At 43.5% G+C, this 25,701-nt stretch overlaps 2 protein-coding genes across 10 annotated transcripts in view; both read left to right on the top strand.

Moving 5' to 3' along the window:
* Positions 1-260: 260 nt before the first annotated feature.
* LOC131126314 (uncharacterized) lies at positions 261-15,853 on the top strand. 9 transcript variants are annotated; one of them, XM_058068691.1, is made up of 14 exons: positions 3,472-3,526; positions 3,685-3,756; positions 3,835-3,975; positions 4,974-5,006; positions 5,077-5,223; positions 5,288-5,350; positions 5,443-5,577; positions 5,703-5,765; positions 6,382-6,447; positions 6,539-6,679; positions 6,799-6,942; positions 7,087-7,154; positions 15,054-15,114; positions 15,204-15,852. In XM_058068691.1, exons 3-13 carry the CDS (start codon positions 3,859-3,861, stop codon positions 15,085-15,087), a joined length of 1,011 nt encoding a protein of 336 aa, XP_057924674.1. In that variant the 5' UTR covers positions 3,472-3,526; positions 3,685-3,756; positions 3,835-3,858; the 3' UTR covers positions 15,088-15,114; positions 15,204-15,852. The 9 variants fall into 9 exon arrangements, 6 of the variants coding, with proteins under 6 accessions (XP_057924676.1, XP_057924678.1, XP_057924679.1 ...); XM_058068692.1 differs by lacking the exon at positions 3,472-3,526 and having other exon boundaries at positions 3,705-3,773; XM_058068693.1 differs by lacking the exons at positions 4,974-5,006; positions 5,077-5,223; positions 5,288-5,350; ... (6 more) ...; positions 15,054-15,114; positions 15,204-15,852 and adding exons at positions 261-2,061; positions 2,192-2,251; positions 2,328-2,408; ... (1 more) ...; positions 2,889-2,992; positions 3,074-3,340 and having other exon boundaries at positions 3,433-3,526; positions 3,835-3,962.
* A 5,855-nt stretch (positions 15,854-21,708) lies between these two features.
* LOC131125470 (microtubule-associated serine/threonine-protein kinase 3-like) overlaps positions 21,709-25,701 on the top strand; it is a 32,742-nt gene continuing 28,749 nt past the window's right edge. Inside the window, exon 1 of the mRNA XM_058067059.1 lies at positions 21,709-22,056. Within this exon, the coding sequence (XP_057923042.1) occupies positions 22,018-22,056 (39 nt within the window). The 5' untranslated portion in view covers positions 21,709-22,017. The remainder of the gene's footprint in view (positions 22,057-25,701) is intronic.

Raw genomic sequence — 25,701 nt, 5'->3', positions numbered from 1 at the left:
CTTTTGTCATTTCTCTATTTGTTTTGGATTTAATCGTGTTGGACTATTATTATTATTATAATTACATTATCTGATAACATATACCATATCACTGATAGTATTGGTAGTTTAAATAGTGAAAATCAATGTAATGAAATGACGGTGGGGTGGGGGAGGGGCCACAGCGTGGGTTGCTTAATGCATCATTGAAGCAGAACTGCGTCTGTTGTATTCATTGTATTTGTAGTTGTTTTTATTTAACACAAATTCAATCTCGTTTTAAAAAAAAATAAAACTATGAACAGCGCCGATCCCGGTAATTGGACCTATACCATAGCACTATCCGATATCAATTTCGACTTGGTATCGATCTATAAAATATCACCATATTCAATATCGTCATCTGTATCTCCTGGTTGGCTAATCAACCAACGCATGCGCAACCAGATCAATCAGCGAGTTCACTCCTTCCTTGCGACTGAGGTAAGTAGACGCATCCAATTATGCTCCTCTAAATTAAGAGTACTGTTGTTTTTGTTACTTGCTAATTGTAGTTTATGGACACATATGAAGCTAGATATGAACGTTGATAGATGTAGAAAGTATGTTTGTTTGTCTTGGTGATCTCTTTTGCTGAAGTTCAGTGCCACACCCAACTTGCAATTGATTGATTGGACCTGTTGGTTGTACAGCTAAAATACACCCTTAGTGAAAGCGTAAAAATACATACATTTACTTTAAGAATATTTCTATCGTGTTTTAAAAGTTATTTTAGCTGTTGTTTGATAGCTGTTGTCTGCATGTTTTAAGCTAGCTTGGTCCATGGTCCTATGTGTGCATGGTTAATGTTATAATTTATGCTTTTTGCTAGCAATAATGCTCTCTTTACATTTAAACGTTAAAATAATACAACATATTTAAAAGATGTTTTTGTAGCATGTTTTAATAGTGTGGATTGCTTATGGATGCAAAATAAGCTATGTGCACGTTTTAAGCTAGCTTGGACCATGGTCCTATGTGTGCATGATTAATGTGACGATTGATGCTTTTTGCCAGCAATAATGTTCTCTTTGGCTTTAAACGTTAAAATAATACAACATATTTAAAATATGTTTTTTTCTAGCATGTTTAAATAGTGTGGATTGCTTATGGATGCAAAATAAGCTATGTGTATGCTTAAGCTAACTTGGTTCATGCGGTTCTATGTGTGCATGATTAATGTGACTATTGATGCTTTTTGACAGCAATAATGTTCTCTTTGCCTTTCAACGTTACAATAATACAACATATTTAAAAGATGTTTTTTCTAACATGTTTTTGTAGTTTGGACTGCTTATGGATGCAAAATAAGTTATGTGCATGTGCTCGGTGGTACCATGTGCTCACACTGTAGTAAAGCTTGATGCCATTAGCTGCTGCTAATGCTCTTGTTGCCTTTTTAAAAGTAAAAATGAGAAAGCATATACTAAAGAGAGGAGTTCTTTGCATGTGTATGTCGTGTGGGTTGCTTATGGAGCATGCTAGCTGCAGGTGCTGTGGTCCCATGTGCTCATTCAAAGTGGAAGTGACGTTTTGAGAACGATTTGCAATTGTATCACAACACATTGATGCTATATTGATAAGATATGCCATTATTCATCCCTCAGTGGGGAAATTAGCTAATTTGAAATTTGCTATTGTACTGATCAGCAGAGGTCTCAGGGTTGTTTAGCAAATATTAATCCTGATTTGTTTACTGAAGTAAAATATTTTCTGTTCTTTCCAGCATCTCCCTGAGCATTGCACATTGCGAGATACACTACACTCCATCCACGCACGCACGCACGCACGCACGCACGCACACACACACACACACACACACACACACACACACACACACAGGGAAAAAGTACTGTCCTAGTACTTTGCAGTGTAACACTGCTCTATTTTCAACATTAAAGTGTTGGGAAGTGTTTTTGTGCTTTTGTCTTTGCTGTGAACAGGATGCCACGGAAGGGGAAGCGTTCCGAAGCAGCGAAGCGCCGATGGAGGAAGCTGGACCTTGCTGATCCACAGACGGGCCAAACCAGCGCACCCCAGCAGGTACTTTTCCTCTTATGACTGATTTCTTACTACTTTTTACTACTACTTTTCTTACTGTTGTAGCTGTACTAAATGATTAAAGAGAATATTCCTTTGGGACTAATATGTACTACATTGACATTGTTCACAGCCTGGGTCCCCACCCTCGACGACCAGCGAGGGGACCACCCTGCAGTCTCCCACGAAGAAGGTATTGGTTTCACTTTTCATTTTGAAAATGAATTTGTCTTCATTGTCAAACTTAAGATCCTCTAATGTGTAATCAGAGAGCCAGGTTCCAGACCTCCCCTCTGGCCGACCAGCCCCGTGTGGTGGATGCCTGCTCCGCCACTTCTGTGGTTGCCCAGGTAAGAATTTCGTCAGCCTTTTGGAAAATTTATGGGATAATTGTGATTCGTGCTGCACCTAAAGTTTTGTAGATATTCAGTGACTGGTCACGTTATGTTTGATGAGAAATGTGAGTATAACAGATAAATTGCTGGTGTTGACGTTGTTGTAAGACGTGTATGTTACTGTATAGACATACTGTAGTTGCTGACTGATTTTGCTAAAGATATATTGGTACTGTTTGGTTTTACTTGTACTCACGTTTTTTAAATGTTTGTGCTACTTCCTTAGGAGTCTCCGGCCAGACACCAGCCTCCGAGACACGGTCAGCCCTCCTGTGACTTGAATACACATTTTTTTTATCGTTTTAATGTCTATTTTCTTTCACTGTGTCAAATGTATTGTCTGTAGTCTCGTACTGTGCAAAACATTGCCACGGTATCTAATTTGTTTAAGGTTGGAGGATTTACCTTTTTAATTGTGTCTGTAATTGTGATTAGTCCGAGGCACTGGGCGGCGCCACACCGTGCGGAAATGGCCAGTTTCTGCAGTGACTGGGAAGAACCACAAGCTGGTCATTCCAGCCGTGGCTCAGGGCAAGCGGGTATGTAGAACGTCTGAATACAAGAGTACATTGAAGACCAATGAAGAATATGCGCTCACGTATTTATTTGTATGTTTGTAGTTTGTCCTGATCGTTGGAGACTCCCATCTGCGAGCCATTGCAGATGGATTTGTGAAGATGCCGGAGGGACCCTTGTCTTTTGGAGTGATGTCCACCCCGGGTGCCACGGCGGCTCAGTTGTGGGCTGAGGTGCAGAATGCGGTTCTGTCTCAGTCTCCCGAGGCGGTCTGTGTTTTGGCACCCAGCAACAACTTGGGTCGTCCCGTTGGCGAGGCAGCCACTGACTTCGGGCAGCTCCTGACCGCCACCTGCAGCCGCTGGCCTAACGTAAATACCTTGTGATCTATATTCTTGTTACAAATAATGATTTACATAAAGTGGAATTTATATTGTTAATGATGACATGTTCATTTATTCAGGTCGTTGTCGTGGACTTTCCTCCACGTCTGAACGTCGTGGTGGCCCAGCAGGATCGTCTGCGCCGGGAGTACCGTCGGGTGGCAGCTAGCATGGGTATGCAAATTGAAATAAAGGCATACTGTTATCAACGCTTAACATAAGTAGGAAACCTCAACGATGTGAAATGCCAGTGTCATTTCATTGACTTGACCTGGTAAACAAAAGTTTATAGAAACTAATAAGGGATTTGTTTTTTCCTTTCTGTACCGCAGGTATTCCCTACCTATCCTCAGCTGACCACTTCCCGCTGTCACGCCTTGAGATGTGGTGTAGGGATGGCATAAGTAGATGACATCCTATAGTAAGGATATGTACAAGTAGAATATTTCCAGGTTTACTAATCATTTTGGGTTGTGTGGCAGGTACACCTCAGTGACAGCGATGGGATGCCTGTGCTTGCCAGGTTGCTGTGGGTTGCTGCCCGCCGTCAGCTGGAGAGTACCGCACCCACCCCACCCCCTCCACCTCCGCCACCAGCTCCTCCTATGTCACCGCCGGGCGAGGTACTTTTGGGTTGCACCTTCATTCACACTACATTTTAATCACAAACACATTAGGGCTGGGTTAAATGATTATTTTTGTAATTATGTAATTTAGAAAATAGTTTTTCGATGCATCGATTAATCTAACAATTCATTTTTAAAACCGATTTGATTCGATTTTGATTAGACTATCGTTTAATAATTTGACATATATAGCAATTAAAGCTAATTTATCATGAATCAAACAAATATATTTTTATTAACAAGTTCAAAAATGAATTGTTTTGAACAATACAACAAAGTGCACAATGGAATCCGAAAACAACAAAAGTAATAAACTTTCTTTCAATAAATAAAACTATTGTTTTTAACACAATCTGAATTAGGGATGGGCACAATTAATAGATGATCGATGATTGATAATTTTTTTTCGACAGTGTTAAACATGTTCATGTAGCGTGCTTCAAGAAAGCAGTCACTCGGCTGCATTCACCCCTGAGCATGTCAACATGCTCATTTTTCTCAACAAAAACCATAAGGTTAAGCTATAGCCCAGGACAGTTACCACCGTAGCCTTGATATAAACCTATAAGCTTTTGTGTTGTTATGTGGGATCTCCCCCTCTCATCCGTGCCTTTTGGCAAAAAGGAACAAAAGGTCAGCTACAAGTCTACTTTGTTCTTTGATTAAATACTATTAGTTAATAATATGATTTATTTTGTTTAAAAGAGGCAAACTGTAGGCTATTTTGTTTGAGAATCGGCTCTTATTTTGTTAAGTCTCAACGCCTCCGCGTAGAGGCCTATTCCTATAGTTTAACAACTGCACATTTAAATTGTAAATCGCACCAGACGTGGATTAAAGTTCTACTTAAACTATTATTTATGATTTTTATATTTTGTGTCGACGTCATTGATGTTGACGCGTTGTCCCAGCCCTAAAACACATGCATGTGACTCATTGTGTTGGTTTATCAAACCTATGTGTCACAAATAATTTTTGCCTGTGTTCCCCATCAGCCCCATCGTCCTTGGTCATCCCTGTTCCAGAAGGTACTTTCAAAAAGGCATCTCATTGTGTAATGCATGCCACGTTATGATTGCCTTTTCTGTGCCCCATCAGCTGGAGACGACTGCACCACCAGCACCTTCTCTTCAGACGTCCCCACCGATGCGAATGTTCCTGCCAAAAGTGGTCGTGAAGGGTGAGGTCACCGTGCAGCATCCTTCCAACCCTTTTGACTGGACACTCATTGGCAGCGCAGAGGGGGTAAAAAAAATTGGAAAAATGGACAAGAATATGTATGTAGCCATAATGTGACTTATCGCAACAGAGGAGTCGACGTGTCAAGTCCAAGGTGCCCCGTGACTCCAGCAAAGGGATGTGCAAGCAGCAGGTTTGTTTGTCACAGTTGATGGAGACGAGCATGGATGTTAGGATGGTGATAGTTTCAAGTCTCAGTATATGTATTTTGGTACTTTTTGACAGGAGGACCTGTTGCAGTGCAACATCCCTGTGAACCCTGTGTGGTTCAGCCCGCCCATGCTGGTTGCAATGGACAAGCTGGCTCCATCGCATCTTCCAAGCCCTGAGACCTCCACAGTTATCCCCAAGGGCAAGAAGGTACTTTAGCCGCTTCATAGAAAGTATGTTATTCACAAATACATCTAAATCTTGTAAGTACAGCACTTTCTATTTTGTAAAAGCTATGCATGTGAAATATTTCCTTTTTTCCTGTGCCACGTCAGGCGGTGACTGCAGAGTGCCAACCGCGTCGTCCAGCCTCCAAGAGGAGAGTGGGAGAGCTGCAGGTTTGTAGTCCATGTACAGTCATCCCTTTTTCATCTTGGTTCAATGGTTCCACACAGGACCACGATAAGCAACTTTCTGCAAAGATTGTTTAGGAAAATATAACTTGGCAAGAAGTATACATATGCAACTGTGCGTATGCATATGCAACTGTGCGTATGCATATGCAACTGTGCGTATGCATATGCAACTGTGCGTATGCAACTGTGCGTATGCATATGCAACTATGTCATAGTGGCTGCACGATGGGTGAATGTGTCTCTGTGTGGAGTTTGCATGTTCTTCCCATGGACGTGTGGGTTTTTTCTTCCTTCCCCCTTCCAAAAACATGCTAGGTTAATTGGCCACTCCAAATTGTCCCTAGGTATGAATGTGAGTGTGAATGGTTGTTTGTCTATATGTGCCCTGTGATTGGCTGGCCACCAGTCCAGGGTTTACCCCGCCTCTCGCCCGAAGACAGCTGGGTTTAGGCTCCAGCACCTCCACGATCCTCATGAAGACAAGTGATAGAAAACGAATGAATGAACAAAATATGTCATAGGAGGAAAATAAAATGTTGTTCTGGTTGTAAAAGTGTGTGTGTGCATTGTTAGTAAAGTGGTGTGTGTACATTTTTAGATGGAGGCAACATCGCCACCTTCCTCCACGCCACTGCAGCACATTGTACAGGATGAGGCCAGCTGGGTAAAATGCACTTTTTTCTTTTTATAGTATATGCAGCCTACATTTGTTGGTGTAGAAAAATGGCATGACAGAAATGTGTGTGTGTGTGTAGATGGAGGAAACACCACATCGTGTGGAGCTGCCTTCCACCCCAACGCCACCTTGCAGTCCCGGGACAGTGGTCGTCACAGAGGAGACGTGTGCGCCATCCTCCACACCACCACAGCACATTGTCATGGATGGGACCAGCTGGGTAAAACAAACATTTTCTATGTTTATCATATACACACGCTATATTTGTTACTATATTAAAGGTGGTATTCTGTTGGATTTGTGTGCCATTTTTAAGTTAGTTTTGTGTTTCTTATTTAGACTGAGGCGAAGGCGACACTGCATACTGTAGAGCTGCCGTCAACACCATCACCGCCTTGTAGTCCAGAGACAGTGGTTCAGAGAGACATTTGTGCAAAGTCCTCAATGCCACTACTGCACATTGTCCTGGATGAAACCAGCCAGGTAATTTTAACACAGGAAATGAATACGCCTACTAGATCTACTGTAAAGTTGCATTGATAAAACAAGGCTAATGTAAGCTGTTCTATGGTAAAAACTAACCTGATTACACAAATGTATGTTAACACGACAAATACTACATTTCAGGATTGTGGCACAGAAGCTGGTCGACGCATTCGTACCGTCCGGGCCACTCACTCCCAGATGGATTTGAGGTATGACGATTGCACTCGCAATAATCAGTGCACGTGTATGGCACTGACGTTCTTGGCCTACCATGCTGAGGGGTTTCATTTTGATGCAGACGTTCTTGACAGAGTTCTTGAAAATGGAGACTCACTCTATGCGTGGACAATATGTGGGCTAGGACTACGTTTAATCAGCAATCATTTAACCAAAGAGGAAATGCCAAAGATAGTTCACACCGACAACAATGCATACACAGTTACACAGTTGGAGCCGAAATTTGGTTTGGTGAGGGATCGCAGCAATTCCCTAATAGATCCTTATTTGTTGCCACTTGCCAGACAACTTGAGTGCCTCTCACAAGATGTCACTCATGCTTTTCTGATTGTGGCTCCAGAGTGCTTTGCGGTTTTTCGTGATAGGTCAGGATGCTATGGTTTTTTTGATTCGCACAGTCGATCTTCAGTAGGTTTGCCAGTCCCAAACGGAACTGCGATTATGATGACATTTTCACACTTAGATGACTTAGTCGACCATGTGCATGAGCTCCTTTCGGATCGCAGCCCCGATGCGAACTACGAGTTGGTACCGGTTTCCTTTGGATTAGAACAGATAGCAAGTGACAGACAGGTACAGTTGGATGTCGTAGTCATTTCAGAGCCCACCAAAGTAACAGACGCAGCAATAAGAGAATGTGTTGAGACAGATCAAGAGGAGCTGATAGTACCACCATGCGTCCATGTTCAAATAGATTTTTCCAAAGTGAGTAAAACGAGGCGACGGACCGCTATGAAAAGGGCACTAAAGTGCCAACAATGTAGACCGTTTGAAGCTTCAAAAGAACCCGATCCCCGTCAAAAAAAACGTCTACAAATGAAGGTCAAGTATGTAACAGACACTAATTACCGCCAACAAAAATTAAACAGCTTTACCACGCGATACAGGTGTGATAGTGCCTTTAAGAATAAACAGAAGACGCACGTAGCTGAAAAATACCACAGAAGTCCGACGACCAAAAAGACTTTAATGTCAGCATATGTTAGGAGAAGGTATCAATCTGATCTGGCTTTTGTTGAACGACAGAAGCTGAATCTCAGGGAAGGGTATCACCTGGATTCAGATATTCAGGTGAGAAAAAAGTTATATCAGAGGGAGCGGTATCAACGGGATCCAGCTTTTCAGGCGAGACAAAAGTTATATGTGAGACAGAGGTATCACAGGGATCCAGCTTTTCAGGCGAGACAAAAGTTATATGTGAGAGAGAGGTATCACAGGGATCCAGCTTTTCAGGCGAGACAAAGGTTATATCTGAGGGAGCGGTATCATCGGGATCCAGCTTTTCAGGCGAGATATAGGGTGTATCTAAGAGATAAATATCGCAACCATCCAGGTTTTAAGCAAAGGTGGGCTGTTTTCATGAAAACATGGATGCAGAAGTATAGAAACAATCCTTATTTTCAAAATAACAAATATGTGCGAGATAGTAATAGACATTCTAATGTAAGGCTACATGTTCAGCGTTGTGAAAAGAACCGTCTTAACGGGCAGCGTATTCGGCACAAATTACAATGCGCGCTTCAAATAAAGACTAAATACATGACTAGAACTCAACATTCAGCCAACAATGTGCAGGATCCAGCAAGCGCTGTAATGAAAGCAGCAATATCGTCGTTCCGCGAAAGAGTCGCACATGGGCCCACATATGTTTGTACTGTATGCCATCGTGCTCTTTTCCTAAATCAGGTACAGAAATGCAATCGAGGAAAATATAGCGACAACCATGACATAGTGGCCGCCAGCTTGACAGGTAAATATGTTCACGTCTGCAACAACAGTTGTTCTGCCCCATGCACTGCCCCGCAAGAGAGAAAGCAGGAATGGATATGTCACTCCTGTGACTCCCACCTCAGGAGATGTGCAATGCCACCTCTGGCAGTTGCAAATAAGTTGGATCTGGCACCCATTCCCCAAGAGCTGTCCGATTTAAATGTACTCGAGAGACAGCTGATAGCAAAAATTATACCTTTTGCAAAAATTGTACGAGCTGTTCATGGCTCAGTAGTGTGCGTACCGTCGGAAATGGAAGCAGCAGTGAACTCACTACCTAGGCCACGTAGCGAAGCTCAACTGCTGCAGGTAAAGCTGAAGAGACGCCTTCGGTATAAAGGACATCCGCATTTTTATACAGTAAATATGGCGAATGTTATAGCTGGGCTCAGGACGCTGATACACACTCATCCACAGTACAGGGATGTGTGCATCAATGAGAGTGCAGCAGCTGAAAGTGTCCTTGAAAGGGAAGAGGAGCCATCCGCCCTGCCGTCATCATCCTTGCAGCAAGAGGCCAGCAATGCCCAAGTTACGCAGGCACAGCATGTTGAACGTGATCAGGAGGAACTTCGGCCGGGCCTCATGCTCGATACATGCATGCAGCCGCTTGACATTGCACAGGAAAGTCTTTCATTTGGGGATGGGATATTCAGCATTGCTCCTGCCCAACAAAACAAGCCTGTTGGATTTTTTGCTGTGCCGCAGCTGGAGGCCATGGCCTTTCCTGTTCTGTTCCCAACGGGAAAGAACACAATGGATGAGGAGAGGATCGTTAAAGTATCACCGAGTTCTTACTTCAACACCAGATTGTTTTCAGTTGATCCACGCTTTGCTGAAGATCAGTGCTACCTTTTCTTTGCCCAATTTGTCATTGAAACGTACATGGCCAATAACAGCATGTCGATTCAGTCGCGGAAAGGAAAACCTCACACTGCGGATGGGAGGAAAATTCTGAACCGGATGATCCAGGACAAGGAGGCGTTGGAGCGGCTCATACAGAACAGGGAAGCGACCAGATTTATGCAGCCACTCCGAGGAACACCAGCATACTGGGAGAAAGCTCACCGGGAGCTCCACGCAATGGCCAGGCAGTTGGGGAAGCCAACATTTTTTCTTTCTTCTTTTCTGCGGCGGAAATGAGATGGCCTGAAGTCACTGCTGTGATAAAAGCGCAGCAAGGCCAACAGGAGGGTCACTTTTCAGATCTGGACTGGAACGCTAAATGCGAGATTCTCCGCAGCAATCCAGTCACGGTCATGCGCATGTTTGAGAAAAGGGTAGATGCTCTCTTAGAGCTTATTCTGTCTCCTGCGCAGCCCATCGGCCCAGTCGAGGACTACTTTTATCGTGTTGAGTTTCAAGCACGAGGAAGTCCTCATATACACATGGTGGTGTGGATAAAGGACGCACCGGTGATCGAGGAACCAGATCCCATCTACTGTGGCGAAGTGGTCGAATTCATCGACCGGTATATCACCTGCCACATCCCCGATCAAACCAAGGATCCGGAACTCCATGAAGTGGTTACGAGTGTTCAAACTCACAGCCGCAGTCACACCAAATCTTGCCCATGGATGTCACCACAATTACCTTTCCCTTTGAGGACCCGACCAGTGATGACGAAGAGGAAAACGATGACCCCAAGAAGAAGAGACGGAAGGAGGAAGACGCCCGTGCCAAAAGGACCAAGTTGGCGAAGAAACAGAGGGAGTCCAAGGAAAAGCTGAAACAGCTAAGAGAGCGTCTTATGGACACACAGGTTCCGGAGGACTTGACGGACCTGCTCAATTCGTGCCAGCTGACCCTGGGTCGGTATAAGCACTATGTTGAGAACCTCAGCACTGGGATGGCTGTCCACTTGAAGCGTACACCGCAAGAAAGTTGGACTAATGCCTACAACCCCCATCTGCTGCGTGCGTGGAACGCCAACATGGACATCCAGTATATTCTGGATGATATCAGCTGCATCATGTACATGATGTCTTACATCTCCAAGCCGGAGCACGAGATGACAGAGTTCCTCAAATCTGTCATCAAGGACGTGCAAAAGTCTGACGCCAACCAGAAGGAGGAGATGCAAAAGATCATGCAGGCGTATTCAAAGCACAGAGAGGTAAGTGCTCAGGAAGCAGTGGCACGAACATGCAGTTTGCCCCTGAAGAAGTCCTCACGCAATGTGGTGTTCCTCCAAACCGACGAGGACGGTTTCCGAATGAGTCTGCCCATGAGTCGGCTTATGACCATGCACCCAGATTCAGCTGAAGTGTGGATGTCAAGTTTGCCGGAAAAGTACGCCAACAGACCACGTACGCAGGCGTTTGAGTCTATGTGTCTGGCAGAGTTTGCGTCTGATTACAGGGTGGTCTACGGTTACGAGAGAGAAGGGCCAAATGTCATTCCCCTTTTGAACGACATGGGTTGCATTCAGAAGAGGACCAGGGAAAAACCTGCCGTCATAAGATACACGCGGTTTTCCATGACAAAGTTTCCTGAAAAATATTTCAGGGCCCTTCTCAAACTCTACTTGCCCCACAGGACGGACCGTGAGTTGACCAGCGACTCCCACCCAACTTATGAGTCATTCTACCTGGGCGGATGGTCAAGGCTAGGTCCTGCAAAGGCCATCGTTGATGAGAAAATGAAGCGGTTTGAGGGCCAAGCGAAGAAACTGGACAAGGCTTTGGAGCGACTCCAACAGGAAGGTCCAGCTGTTAATGCGTGGAACTCTTGCGCCAGAGGTGGAAGCAGAGCGCCTGGAATGTCTTGCTGCGCTGAAGGCCATGATGCCAAACGCAGCGGACGAGCGGGATGAGCAGGATGATGTTCCTGCCTATCAGGCTGACCTTTCCGGCGCCCCAGCACTGCCGGCCTTTGAAGCACCCCAGTTGAGTCCGGACTTTGTGAGGAGGATGTACCGCAGTCTTAACATCATGCAGGCTTCCGTCTTCTATGCCGTACGCGACTGGTGTTTGCAGCGCGTTTCTGATCGCGACCTTGAGCCCTTTCATTATTTCATCTCAGGGGGAGCTGGATGTGGCAAGTCACATGTCATCAAGTGCATTTACCAGGAGGCCACCAAGATTTTTCGGCAGCTTCCTGGCATTCGTACCGATGCGGATTTGTCTCAGCCCACGGTTCTGTTGACGTCATTTACCGGCACAGCTGCGTTCAACATTTCTGGGAAAACCTTGCACTCGGTCTTGAAGCTCCCAAGAAGTTTGAGGCCTCCATATCAAGGACTCGGCAACGCGCTGGACACCTTGCGGGCGAGTCTTTCCAACGTGCAGATTTTAATCATTGATGAAATATCAATGGTCTCCAAGGATCTTTTTGCGTATGTCCACTGGCGGTTCCAGCAAGTCAAGGGCAACCGGAAGACCTTTGGAGGGATCTCTGTGCTTGTAGTTGGGGACTTTTACCAGCTGCCACCTCTTGGAAGGGCCAAACCCCTCTGTGTGTATGAGGATAATGTCCTTGACCTCTGGACCAACTTTCAGTTGGTCCGACTTACGGAGATCATGCGACAGAAGGAGGACCTGACCTTTGCCCAGCTTTTGAACAGGGTAAGGGAAAAGCGGAAGGAGGAGCCCTTGTATGAAAGTGACCGGGCTTTACTGCAGCAGGCTACTGTCGAAACATCGCAGTGTCACACCAGTACGCTCCACATTTTTGCAACCAATAAGGAGGTTGACGAACACAACCGTGGCAGCTTTGAAACTGAATGTGGTCGACATTCCGGCAGAAAACTACAGAAAAGACCCCCGGACCGGACAATTGGTCATCGTGTCCAACATGATAACCGGGAGGAAAAGAGATCTGCCCGACAACCTGCAAGCCGCTGTAGGAGCACGAGTCATGATCATCCGGAACTTGGACATTGAGGATGGTCTCGTGAACGGCACCTTCGGGACCATCATGAACATTGTCCGTGGACCACAGGGCGCTGTTACTTTTCTTGGCATTTCTTTGGACAACCCTGGAGCAGGCCTGAAATTTCGGAAGAAACTTCAGGGATCCGGGGACGATTTGGCCTACATAGAAAAGTCAGAGGAAAGTTTAAGCATCAAAGGACTGGTGAGGCGGCAATTCCCGGCAAAACTGGCCTTTGGATGCACGGCGCACAAAGTGCAAGGCATGACGCTATCTTCTGCGGTCGTATCTCTGAAGCGCGTGTTTGAACCTGGAATGGCCTACGTCGCTCTAAGTCGCACGACCTCGCTCCAGGGACTGAAGATCATGGACTTGGATGAGAAGAAAATATATGTTGATCCCACCATTGCTTTGGCAATGGACAGCATGTTGCACGCTTCTTTCTTGTCTGTCAGACCGCTATTGCACTTTGCACAATGGGCTTCTCCGACTTTGAAGATTGTCCACCATAACACAGAGGGCCTCGCGTGTCACATGGAGGACATCAAATCTCATCATGAGCTGAGACTGGCTGATGTGCTTTGTTTGACAGAAACCCATTTGTCTGGTTCCAGCTCGCCACACTTGCAGCTGGAGGACTACGCTGTTTTTGTACGGAACAGACGTGTTTCCTACTTAAACAGGCCAGACATGGCTGCGAAAGAGGGAGGCGGAGTTGCAGCATACTGTCGGAGGGAACTTCAAGGCCAGCCCCTTCGGTTTGTCCAGAATGTGCCAGACCTTGAATTCTTGGTGGTTAAAGTCATGGTGCCGATCACGGCTGTGGTGGCTACTGTTTATCGACCACCGAACTTGAGTCTGGGCACATTTCTACCTAATTTGACAAACCTCTTGGACACCTTGGCAATGATGGAAAGCCACCCCATTGTTGTTTGTGGCGACTTCAACGAGGACCTGCTTTCGAAACGTAAGAAGCCTATACTGGAGTTGTTTGAGTCCAGAGGCTATACTCAGCTCATCGGCAAGGCAACAACTGGCAAGCAGACACTGATTGATCACATTTACATTTCTCAACCGCAGTCTTGCATTCAGTCAGGTGTTCTGCATTCTTACTACAGTTACCACAGTCCGGTGTACTGTATCTTAACATCTTTGTAGGCCCTGGTCTGGTCTACACATGCTGTCTTGTCCCCAATGAACATTTGCTTGCAATGACCATGTGGCCATTTCTTCCCCTCCATCCATCCACGCCGTCTCACATACGTAAGTACTCCGTGCTTGTGACCTGAAGGCTAGGTATGCTGTACCTCTGCTCATGGGCTGCCTTTCAGAAATGCTGCTGCACACGCTTTAGCCCCAACCGGAAGATGTCGCTTTATTATATGTAGTAGATACATACTCGAGTCAGAATTACTGTATTATCATCTCTGAACGGGCAGTGTTGGCATAGTCATGTTCTCCCTATTCCTGAAACTTCATGTCACTTATATGATGGAACATTCTAATAACTTTCTTCTCTCTCTCTCTCTCTCTCTCTCCCCTGTAGGAGGCACTGTTGCATGAATAGCCTGTTTGAGGCTGTTATGTTATACTCTGTCATAGCATTACTTTCAGCTTTTTCAATTACTGACTTGTTACTAACCTGTCTCTCTTTCTCTCCCCTGTAGTAGGCACTGCTGCATGAAGACATGAACGGTTATCGGTATCAGCATTGCTGATATGTAGTCATCGGACCTCTTTTTTTTTCCGCAATATATAATATTGATAAAGTATATAGTGTGTTTGGGTGTGTGTGTATATACAGTATGTATTTATTTGACTAACTTGTCTCTCTTTCTCTCCCCTGTAGTAGGCACTGCTGCACAAAGAGCTGAGAACAGCAAAGCTCAAAGATTTGTATTAGTGGCAGTACATTTTACGCAATATATAACATGTATAAAGTGTATATGTATATGACAGTTACTGATAACATTTGAATAACTTGTCTCTCTTTCTCTCCCCTGTAGTAGGCACTGCTGCATGAAAAGCTGAGAAAAGCAGAGCTCATAGATTTGTATTAGTCGCAGTACTTTTCCGCAATATGTCACGTGGAGTCTATATATTTGGGATGCTCGGCATATGAGTATCCCAACTGACTTCCTGTGTGAGGACTAAGCCTAGCAAAACAGAAGGATGCTAAGGATAAAAAGCTGATACAGTGTCAGATTTGTGATTTGTGTGTTTTACAGCTACAGAGGAGAACAGGTTCAACTCGCATTCTGATACCAACTGCAGGACATGACAGAAAAGGTGTGTTGACAATTTGTTTTCTGAATTGACAATTAAGAATTCAGTCTTGATACAATTTTTACTGGGTTTGTGTGTGTGTGTCTGTTTAGGGAAAAGACAAGCCTTTACAGAAACATTTCCTGGACGTGTTAATACTTCATTCCTGTTGTAATACTTAGTTACCTACCACATACATATGTTCACTATGCCTTTTTGTTCTCAAGCGTTTGCACCTTTATGTATAAAGACCATTATTATGCATAATCATGCTGTACCAAACATTTTTCTATTGTAACCTAAAAAGTCGAGACAGACGGCTGCCCCACTGAGCCTGGGTTCTGTCCAAGGTTTCTTCCCAAGTGGGAGTTTTTCCTTGCCTCCGTTGCCAGGTGCTTGCTCATGTGGGTTTCTGTTGTTCATTTATGACAAACTTGATAGACCAAACTAATAATAATAATGTGAACCAAAGTGCCTCGAGATCACTTGTTTTGTTGTGAGTTGGTGCGATATGTCATTGAACGCTTCTTTAAATTACTGCTGTTTTTTTTTTCTGAAATATTTGATGTGCCTTGGGCCGCTGACCTAAACTGTTGAGTTACATACGGGACATGTTGCCTTGCTACATTAAGTGTTTGTCATTGGTTTTATCTTTCTATATTACAGAATATTATACATCACAATACTGTTCATAACTGGTGTAATTGTTGACATTTTGACTTCAAGAATTTAAGGCTTTGTTGCATCTTGTGGTTCCTTTTTAAATAAACTGTCAAATGATTTATTCAGAAATTGTCTAGTTTTATATATGAACTTAAGTACAGGTTTTGCTTCCATGGTCTTTTTAAACTGAAAAATGTGCTAATATTCCGCTGCATTCTACCCATCTACTGCTTTTCCGAGGTTGGGTCAAGGGCGGCAGCCTCAGCAGGGAAGCCCTGACTTCAGTCTCCTGGCTCCTTCAGCCAGCTGCACATGCCTTGAAATCTACTGTTTGGTTCTATTTTGGCTTTTGAGGTGACAGTAAGTTGAGAAACCCCAACTTTGGAAATAACTGCTGATGTCAGGTCACATGAATGAACACATTTAAGCTTTCACTTCCAATGTGATGCCACTAGATGCCTTTACAAATAGTTTGGACAAAATCATTCCTGCAATATGCAATGCATAATGCTCGGCGGCACGGCATGGCAGACACCGGGCCCGAGGTTCACAGCACAGGTGGCCAGTCCATCAAAATTTCCGCGGGAATTTTCTAGTTATGGGCTGGCTACTGAGCCAGCCCATATTGTTATTGCTGTTTAGTTATGGACTGGCTCAGTAGCCAGCCCATAGACTGCTACTGCAAGTAGCTGTCTATGGGCTGGCTACTGAGCCAAAAAATCGGCCACTATATTAGGGACACCCCTGTTCTATTTTTAGAACAGCTCATGCCAGTGAAAGAAACAAGAATTTACAGACTTTTCACAGCCTTGTAGCTCAGCCATACGGCCACGTAGAAACGTGATTGATGGCTCATTTTTTAGATAAACTTCTAAACTCTCTCTGTGGCTAAATGCTAATTGCTAGCATGTTAGCATGTTAGCATTTAAGCTAATTTACTCATTTCTAAAGGCAAATACACACATGGCATGATGTAGGGAGGTCATAGGACAACCTTGGCAGTTTCTAAACTTGAGGCTCTCTTGCTAGGTTTTAGCATGGTAGCCGTTAGCATGTTAGCATTTAAGCTAATTTACTCATGTCTAAAGGATAATACACAAATGGCGTGGTGTAGGGAGGTTATAGGACAACCTTGGCAGTTTCTAAACTTGAAACCCTCTTGCTAGGTGCTAGCATGGAAGCCGTTAGCATGTTAGCATTTAAGCTAATTTACTCATGTCTAAAGGCAAATACACACATGGCATGATGTAGGGAGGTTATAGGACAACCTTGGCACTTTCTAAACTTGAGGCTCTCTTGCTAGGTGCTAGCATGATAACTGTTAGCATGCTAGCATTTAAGCTAATTTGCTCACGTTTAAAGGCAAATACACACATGACATGATGCAGGGACGTTATAGGACATCCTTGGCAGTTTCTAAACTTGAGGCTGTCTTGCTAGGTGCTAGCATGTTAGCCGTTAGCATGTTAGCATTTAAGCTAATTTACTCATGTCTAAAGGCAAATACACACATGGCATGATGTAGGGAGGTTATAGGACAACCTTGGCACTTTCTAAACTTGGGACTCTCTTGGTAGGTGCTAGCATGATGACTGTTAGCATGTTAGCATTTAAGCTAATTTACTCATGTTTAAAGGCAAATACACACATGCATGATGCAGGGACATTATAGGGCATCCTTTGCAGTTTCTAAACTTGAGGCTGTCTTGCTAGGTGCTAGCATGTTAGCCGTTAGCATGTTAGCATTTAAGCTAATTTACTCATGTCTAAAGGCAAATACACACATGGCATGATATAGGGAGGTTATAGGACAACCTTGGCACTTTGTAAACTTGAAACCCTCTTGCTAGGTGCTAGCATGGTAGCCGTTAGCATTTAAGCTAATTTACTCTTGTCTAAAGGCAAATACACACATGGCATGATGTAGGGAGGTTATAGGACAACCTTGGCACTTTCTCAACTTGATGCTTTCTTGCTAGTTGCGAGCATGGTAGCCGTTAGCATGTTAGCATTTAAGCTAATTTACTCATGTCTTCAGACAACTACACATATGGCATGGTGTAGGGAGGTTATAGGACAACCTTGGCACTTCCTAAAGTTGAGGCCCTCTTGCTAGGTGCTAGCATGACGACTGTTAGCATGTTAGCATTTAAGCTAATTTACTCACATTTAAAAGCAAATACACACATGGCATGATATAGGGAGGTTGAAGGACAACCTTGGCACTTTGTAAACTTGAAACCCTCTTGCTAGGTGCTGGCATGGTAGCCGTTAGCATGTTAGCATTTAAGCTAATTTACTCATGTCTAAAGGCAAATACACACATGGCATGATGTAGGGAGGTTATAGGACAACCTTGGCACTTCCTAAAGTTGAGGCCCTCTTGCTAGGTGCTAGCATGACGACTGTTAGCATGTTAGCATTTAAGCTAATTTACTCACATTTAAAGGCAAATACACACATGGCATGATGTAGGGAGGTTATAGGACAACCTTGGCACTTTCTAAACTTGAGGCTCTCTTGCTAGGTGCTAGCATGATGACTGTTAGCATATTAGCATTTAAGCTAATTTACTCACGTTTAAAGGCAAATACACACATGGCATGATGTAGGGATGTTATAGGACAACCTTGGTAGTTTCTAAACTTGAGGGTCTCTTGCTAGGTGCTAGCATGATGGCTGTTAGCATGTTAGCATTTAAGCTAATTTACGCACATTTAAATGCAAATACACACATGGCATGATGTAGGGAGGTTATAGGACAACCTGGGCACTTTCTAAACTTGAGGCTCTCTTGCTAGGTGCTAGCATGGTAGCCGTTAGCATGTTAGCATTTAAGCTAATTTACTCATGTCTAAAGGCAAATACACACATGGCATGATGTAGGGAGGTTATAGTACAACCGTTGTAGTTTCTAAACTTGAGGCCATCTTGCTAGATGCTAGCAGGGTAGCCGTTAGCATGTTAGCATTCAAGCTAATTTACTCATCTCTAAAGGATAATACACACATGGCATGATTTAGGGAGGTTACAGGACAACACAGGCACTTTTTTAACGTAAGGCTCTCTTGCTAAGTGCTAGCATGATGACTGTTAGCATGTTAGCATTTAAGCTAATTTACTCATGCCTAAAGGCTACTAAGCACATGTCATGATGTGGGGAGGTTATAGGACAACCTTGGTACTTTCTAAACTTGAGGGCCTCTTGCTAGGTGCTAGCATGATGACTGTTAGCATGTTAGCATTTTACCTAATTTACTCATGTCTAAAGGAAAATACACACATGGCATGATGTGGGGACACTGTAGGACTGGCCAAAACTTTTCAGGACCTGAGGAGTTTTGCTACGTGTTAGCACGGTAGCCGTTATCATGTTAGTATTTTAGCTAATTTACTCAAGTTTAAAGGCAAATACACACTTGGCATGATGTGGGGCCACTATGGGACTGCATCAACCTTTGCCGTACTTGAGGCTTTCTTGCTAGGTGCTACCGCGGTAGCCGTTGGCGCACCGGGCCCGAGGTTCACAGCACAGGTGGCCAGTCCATCAAAATTTCCGCGGGAATTTTCTAGTTTTATTTTATGTCTCGAAGTAGGAGGTGATATGATCATCCAATGCCATAATGGGTACCATAGTGCATGTCAATATAGTGATATGTATAGCACATCATGACTGGTTCAAGACTCTTCATCCTTGTATTTAGCAAACATCAACTGCTTGTATTGTTTCTTGAATTGGCTCATCGTTGTGCATTGTTTGAGCTCCTTACTCAATCCAGCAATGTGTATCTGAAGAATCCTCAGCAAAGTCTTATTGATCAGCAAGCTAAAATAGCATTCAATGTACCATTTGCATTATGGGGTATAGGCAAATCCCCATTATGACTCAATAAGGCTGTCAGATCCTCACCAATATTTAAAACTTCTCCATTGCTGCATGTGCTAACCCTCCACAAAGTTGCATGGAAATCAGCATTGCAGATTTTGCAGTGGTGTGCCGTTAGCCTTGTCTGCTAGCGTAAACACTACATTTACATCTACATTTACGACTTAATCCTTCTATTTGTTCCATGAAATTGTATTAATTTAATCCCAATGGTCTATTGTGTATCTTCATTTTGTAGTGTATGAATTTGCGTATCTAATTATATTGCAGCTTCTATGTGTTGCAATGTCAATGTTATCTGCCCAGGGCCTTCAGAATCCACAGTGCTGGCCCATGTCACTTAAACACTATTCGCAATGGGGCTGGTCAGATTTCAGATACGCTTCACATGACGAGCTACCAGGCGTACAATAACGTCAGCATTTTTCAAAGTTGCCAGTGTGCTTGAACGCATCATCACAGGAAGAGTGCAGCATTCATTCATTCATTCATTTTATACGGGGGGGCTACCCCACAGCTGTCCTCAGGCGAGAGGCGGGATACACCCTGGACTGGTGGCCAGCCAATCACAGGGCACATATAGACAAACAACCATTCACACTCGCATTCATACCTATGGACAATTTGGAGTGGCCAATTAACCTAGCATGTTTTTGGAATGTGGGAGGAAACCGGAGTACCCGGAGAAAACCCATGCAATGCATTCAATGAACAATTAAGCGAGAGTATACAAATATTAGGCATGTCCAATTTTGGCTTTTTGGTCAGTACCGATATCAGCCGATAACGATATTTGTAACATGACATAGCTCCTGTGGTGAAATGAACACATACAGTCTGTGTTGTGTATAGTATTTTTTAGTTTTTAAATATTGTTTTTCATGATCGGGAAAAAGTCCCCCGCCTTGATATGAAAGTTTAATGTTAGTGCGGCCCGTGCAAGTTTGATATGGATGCTGTATGGTATCATGTACCCAGAAAAAATTATTACGTTTGATTCATGTTCATGGTAAAGGTTAAATAACTGTTAATAGTTATCCTCCCTATCCGTGTGGAAGTGGTAAGTTTTTGGCTATTTAAGTTGAAAGGAAATAACTTGAAGGCTACCGTTTAGGTCGCTAGCTCTCTAGTTTGCGAGTTAGCATGTGTCTCAAGACCCTGCAGTTGCGCAATATGTTGTAAATAAAAAGAGTATAAATGTGACTATAGTCGTGTTTTGTCATGTCTACAGGGCTCTAATAATGCTTTGTTCATTTTAATCTGAAAAAATAATTTGTCTACCCACCAACTATATGTGCTTTCTTATGTTGTTATTATTTGCCCTTTTATTATTATTATTATATTTATTTATTCATTACTGATTGATTGATTTTCGTTAGTCTTGATTTGTTTATTTATTTTTCATCTTATTTTGTGTAGAAAAATAAAAAGTAAGATATTTGAGAACAGTGGACTGTTTTATCAGAGCTTTTCTTGTAGAAAATTGGAACCAAAGCAACGTTTTTTTTTTGTTTTTTTGTTTTTAATAAATGCGTTTTTTTTTTTTTTTGAAAACCTGATGCGGCCCAGTCTCACCCAGACCAGAGCTCCAGTGGCCCCCAAGTAAATTGAGTTTGAGACCCCTTAGCCATCCAGACATGACAACCACCCAAAACAGAACATGATTAGGCAACAGAAGACTTCAGGAGCGGCACAACCTGCTAATTTAAAGGCAAAATGACCAAATATAATCCACAAAATAGTTTCTTTGTGTAGCAGGAGGAGTGTAGGTTGAGTGTCCTGCAGAAGCACATGGATTTCCATATTTTTTTTTTCCCACAAGTGAAAGTTTCTACCCACATGTATACATAGAGGTGATGCCATGAATAGGGAGTTGCTTAGGAAGAACAAAGAGAGCCTCACATCTCGTTTGTATGAATGATCATGTGGTATATGGCAAGAGGCAAAGCCTTGTGGTTTGAGAGAAACAAAACAAAGAAGCGGACGCTGGTGCCGCTGGGCGCCAACAGATGCGGATCAGTCGCGCAGCTTCACAATTGTGACCGTTCTTGATGGTCTTATGGCCGCACATGTTGTGTCAGCTGGGTTACCTAAACATCAAAAACACCGCCTCAATTAAGGCTGTCAATAATTCAGCTCCGTTGATAATCAACCCACTCGCCTCCCTTCGTGCCGTGTGATCAAGCGGCTGAAGCGAGCGCCTTCCCCGGACTTGGCCGGTGGTGAAACCTGCTGAGGAGAAACATCCACAGGATGTGGCGGTGCGGGAGCGGTGAGGAGGAGCACTTTATCCGGGTGCATTTCAGTGCAGGATGGCTTGACTGAGCAAGAAGCCGCTTTGGAGTGCTGATGTTTTTTTTTTTTTATTGTCTTTAACAATGGATGAACCGAATATCCTCAGACGACGTGGGCTACAGGTAAACAAACACTACACGACACTGCTTCCAGGCTAATGACGATGATGACGAGCCGTCGGTGTTATTGTGAGATATTTTGAGGATCTACATTGGGTGTAGCCCCCCTCATTGAAGTCATTCATGTGTTTATCTTGCGTGTTTATATTGGAGCATCTCGTTTCAACGCTTTGTAAATGTGGTTGCCTTGGTGACAGGCGCAGGAACACCTCCTTTATCTTCTCCTTGGTGCCATGTTTAGTTTTCTACGACGGAGTAATGAAGTACCTTATACTGTGTTGTGTGCAGCAAAAAGCCATTGTTAGGAATTCACTTGAAAACTCCAAACTGGAGGTGGTGATGGGAATGAGAAGTACAATACAGCATACAGTCTCATTGGGAATATTGCAGTATGGCAATAAAAAAGGTGTAATATTTCAAGTGGAAAACACAATGCTATCCAGACTGGCATCACATCTTCCTGTCAAGCACATGGTCAACAGGACCCACTGAAGACTTGGACTGTATTCCCATTGAATCACAAGCCATTTGTCATGCAAGGAACAAGGCCAGGCTGCAGCGAATTACATTTGCATGCACTTCCACGTAAATCAGGCGGCTTGCAATGAAACTGAGTGAGAATAATTAATACAGTACATCACAATAACTTCTAATGCATTTTTGAAACTTCAAAATAAAACAATGAATAACTCCAGGCATGTCATTGTGAAAATGATATACCGATGTGAAAGTAAACACAGAAGGTAACGCTGGAAAAACGGGAAAGCCTGATTAGACTTAGGCCATGTCCACTTGAATATGCATATTTTTCTACGTGTTTTGGTTTCTCATCCAGAGGTTTTGTCCTTAAAAAGGATGCAAATTTGTCGTCCCTGTGTATTGAATTGTGGACTCCTATAAAGCAGCTACATACAATAACCGGCAGACAACGCTTTCTAGTTCTTCTACTCAACTGTATTGCTTTGGATTTCATGCTTCCCGTGAAAACGGTCTGTTATCATTAAATACACCCACGGCCCGCCTCCGGGCACACCCACTCTGCTGTGGTTCGTCACACTCCAGTGCGCTTGGAAGGACTTCCGGTTTGTGCCGCTAGCTGTGAACCCAACTTTATAGGAGTCGATAAACGGTGATGTATCTTTTTAGCCATATTTTTTGGAACGTGAAACCAATCGGGAAGTGGAGACTAGACCAGGAGTGGGCAAATATTTTGACTCGTGGGCCACATTGAGTTAACAAAATTGTCCGGGGGCCAGAACATATATTTAACACACACACTATTTTATACTTATAATTTTCATTGAATTATTTGTCTAATTTTATCTGTGAAAGTGTTCTACTATCAGCAGTATGTTCTCAAGTATTTTTTCAGGAGCACTTTAAACATCAGACCACATCACCAACAGTAAACCTCGGATATATCGGACTCGGATATATCGGAAATTCGCTCACAACGGACAGATAAAAAAGAACCAATTTTTCTGTAATGCATTTCCAATAAAAATTCATTGCATATATCGGATTTTTTATAACGGATTTCGCCTATTTCGGACAAAATCTCCAGTCCCGTTCCAATGCATTTCCATTAAATTTCCCTCGCATATATCGGATGGCCGCATCGTGGCGCTCCGATTTGCCGAATCGTGACAGGCCACTATACGACGTCATTTGCAGCGTTTGCAGCGTTGCCTGCGCGTCCAGGTACATTGGAAACATAGTCAAGGAAGTGCCTTTTTATAACGGATAAAATCCGATTTACGCATATACCGGATATAAATCCGATATATGCGTAAAACGGACATTTTCCGGTAACGGATTTCACTTATATCGGACAAAACCAGTGGGAACAATTGAATCCGATATATCCGAGGTTTACTGTATGTAGATTATTGGAAAAGTCCCAGCTGTCTTCGGGCGAGAGGCGGGGTACACCCTGGACTGGTCGCCAGCCAATCACAGGGCACATATAGACAAACAACCATTCACACTCACATTCATCCCTAATGGACAATTTGGAGTCGCCAATTAACGTCGCATGTTTTTGGAATGTGGGAGGAAACCGGAGTACCCGGAGAAAACCCACGCATGCACGGGGAGAACATGCAAACTCCACACAGAGATGCCCGAGGGTGGAATTGAACCCTGGTCTCCTAGCTGTGAGGTCTGCGCGCTAACCACTAGACCGCCGTGCCGCCCTAGCCTTCAAGTTATTTCCTTTAAACTTAAATAGCCAAAAACTTACCACTTCCACACGGATAGGGAGGATAATTATTAACAGTTATTTAACCTTTAACATGAACATTAATCAAACGTAATAATTTTTTCTGGGTACATGATACCATACAGCATCCATATCAAACTTAAACATTAAACCTTCATATCAAGGCGGCCTCAAAGTAGTGTGGCCCGCAGGCCGCATGTTTGAGACCCCCTGGTTTAACACGAGAATACAACATTCTAACTACATTTATAGGTCAGAAAAGTGGTGTGGATGGCGAAAACTGAGGTTTTGGCTTGTTGCTGACGGATGACGTAACAATTTTTATACCATTATGTCAACATAAAAATAAATAAATGTGTCCAAGGACACACATAACCTCGCAGCTTTCAAGCATGCTGAAATGACTTTTTGTGTGTGTAAGAGTAAACATACGCTTACAGACGCTTGACGTTGACAACAAAGGTGCGATTGTGGGCTTCGGAAGATGTCGCTGCTGCTGTTGACGCCCACGCTGAAAAACTGTGTATTTTCTCTTGTAGATGAATAAAGTATCTGTCTCTGTATTCATATGGATTTGGGACAAGATCTTGATTGCTGGTAGAACAACTTTCACTAACCTGTCATTATTCAGTCACAGCATTGTCGTGATAATCAACATCTGCTACATTTTAATAAAGAACATGTTTCATCCATTTTCAATTTAATATTCAATAGATTTTGCTGTCAAATGTGAAGCAATGCAACTTCACTAGCAGTCCACATGTAACTTGCCCAGTGCGTCACCATGTTTGTTTTGGTCCGTCGGTAGAAATGACGTCATCGGTGACTCTGATTGGTTAAAATTGCCTTAATGGTCCATGACTTTGGAATCCCCATGACACCTTGTTGACACCACAGAGGAGCAGATGTGGGTTTTTTGAAAATATCCATATTTATGTGGACATGGCCTTAGTAGGAAACCATCCAAAAATGAGAATTTTGGATGGTTTTGGAATGAGAATTTTTTTAAAAGATTAAAATAAAAATGTGGAAAAGGGGTTTGCATGCTGGCTTCACAGTCACATGTTTGTTTGGGTATCTCTGTGTGGAGTTTGCATCTTCTCCTGCTGCGTGCATGGCTTTTTCCCAGCTACCTAGGCTTGCTGCCACCTCCCAAAACCATCCATGTTTGGCTAATTGGAGAGTAAATTGACCGTAGGTGTGAATGTGAGTGTGAATGTTTGTTTGTCTATACAGTGTGTGTGTGTATGTGTGTATGTGTGTCATTGTCTGGCAAACTCAGCCTCTCCAGCTCAGCCCTGACACTAGTAGGGACAAGTGATGTGGAACGTATGGATGGATTTAACCCCAAAAACACCACATGTCAATCACAGTGGAGGCTGTGGGCATAGATGCTAATGGAACAAGCTCAGTCGCGTTTATTGATC

This window comes from Doryrhamphus excisus, chromosome 3, assembly GCF_030265055.1.
Source record: "Doryrhamphus excisus isolate RoL2022-K1 chromosome 3, RoL_Dexc_1.0, whole genome shotgun sequence".
In the NCBI taxonomy this organism is placed as follows: domain Eukaryota; kingdom Metazoa; phylum Chordata; class Actinopteri; order Syngnathiformes; family Syngnathidae; genus Doryrhamphus; species Doryrhamphus excisus.
The sequence above is the reverse complement of the archived record's forward strand: the minus strand, read 5'-3'. Positions and strand labels throughout refer to the sequence as shown.

Bases quoted from the DNA above. Each gene is read 5' to 3' on its own strand.
- LOC131126314 (XM_058068691.1), top strand. From the start codon at position 3,859: ATGCCTGTGCTTGCCAGGTTGCTGTGGGTTGCTGCCCGCCGTCAGCTG. The intron at 5,351-5,442 runs GTTTGTTTGTCA...ACTTTTTGACAG, and splicing joins AAGGGATGTGCAAGCAGCAG to GAGGACCTGTTGCAGTGCAA. The intron at 7,155-15,053 runs GTATGACGATTG...TGTGTTTTACAG, and splicing joins CACTCCCAGATGGATTTGAG to CTACAGAGGAGAACAGGTTC.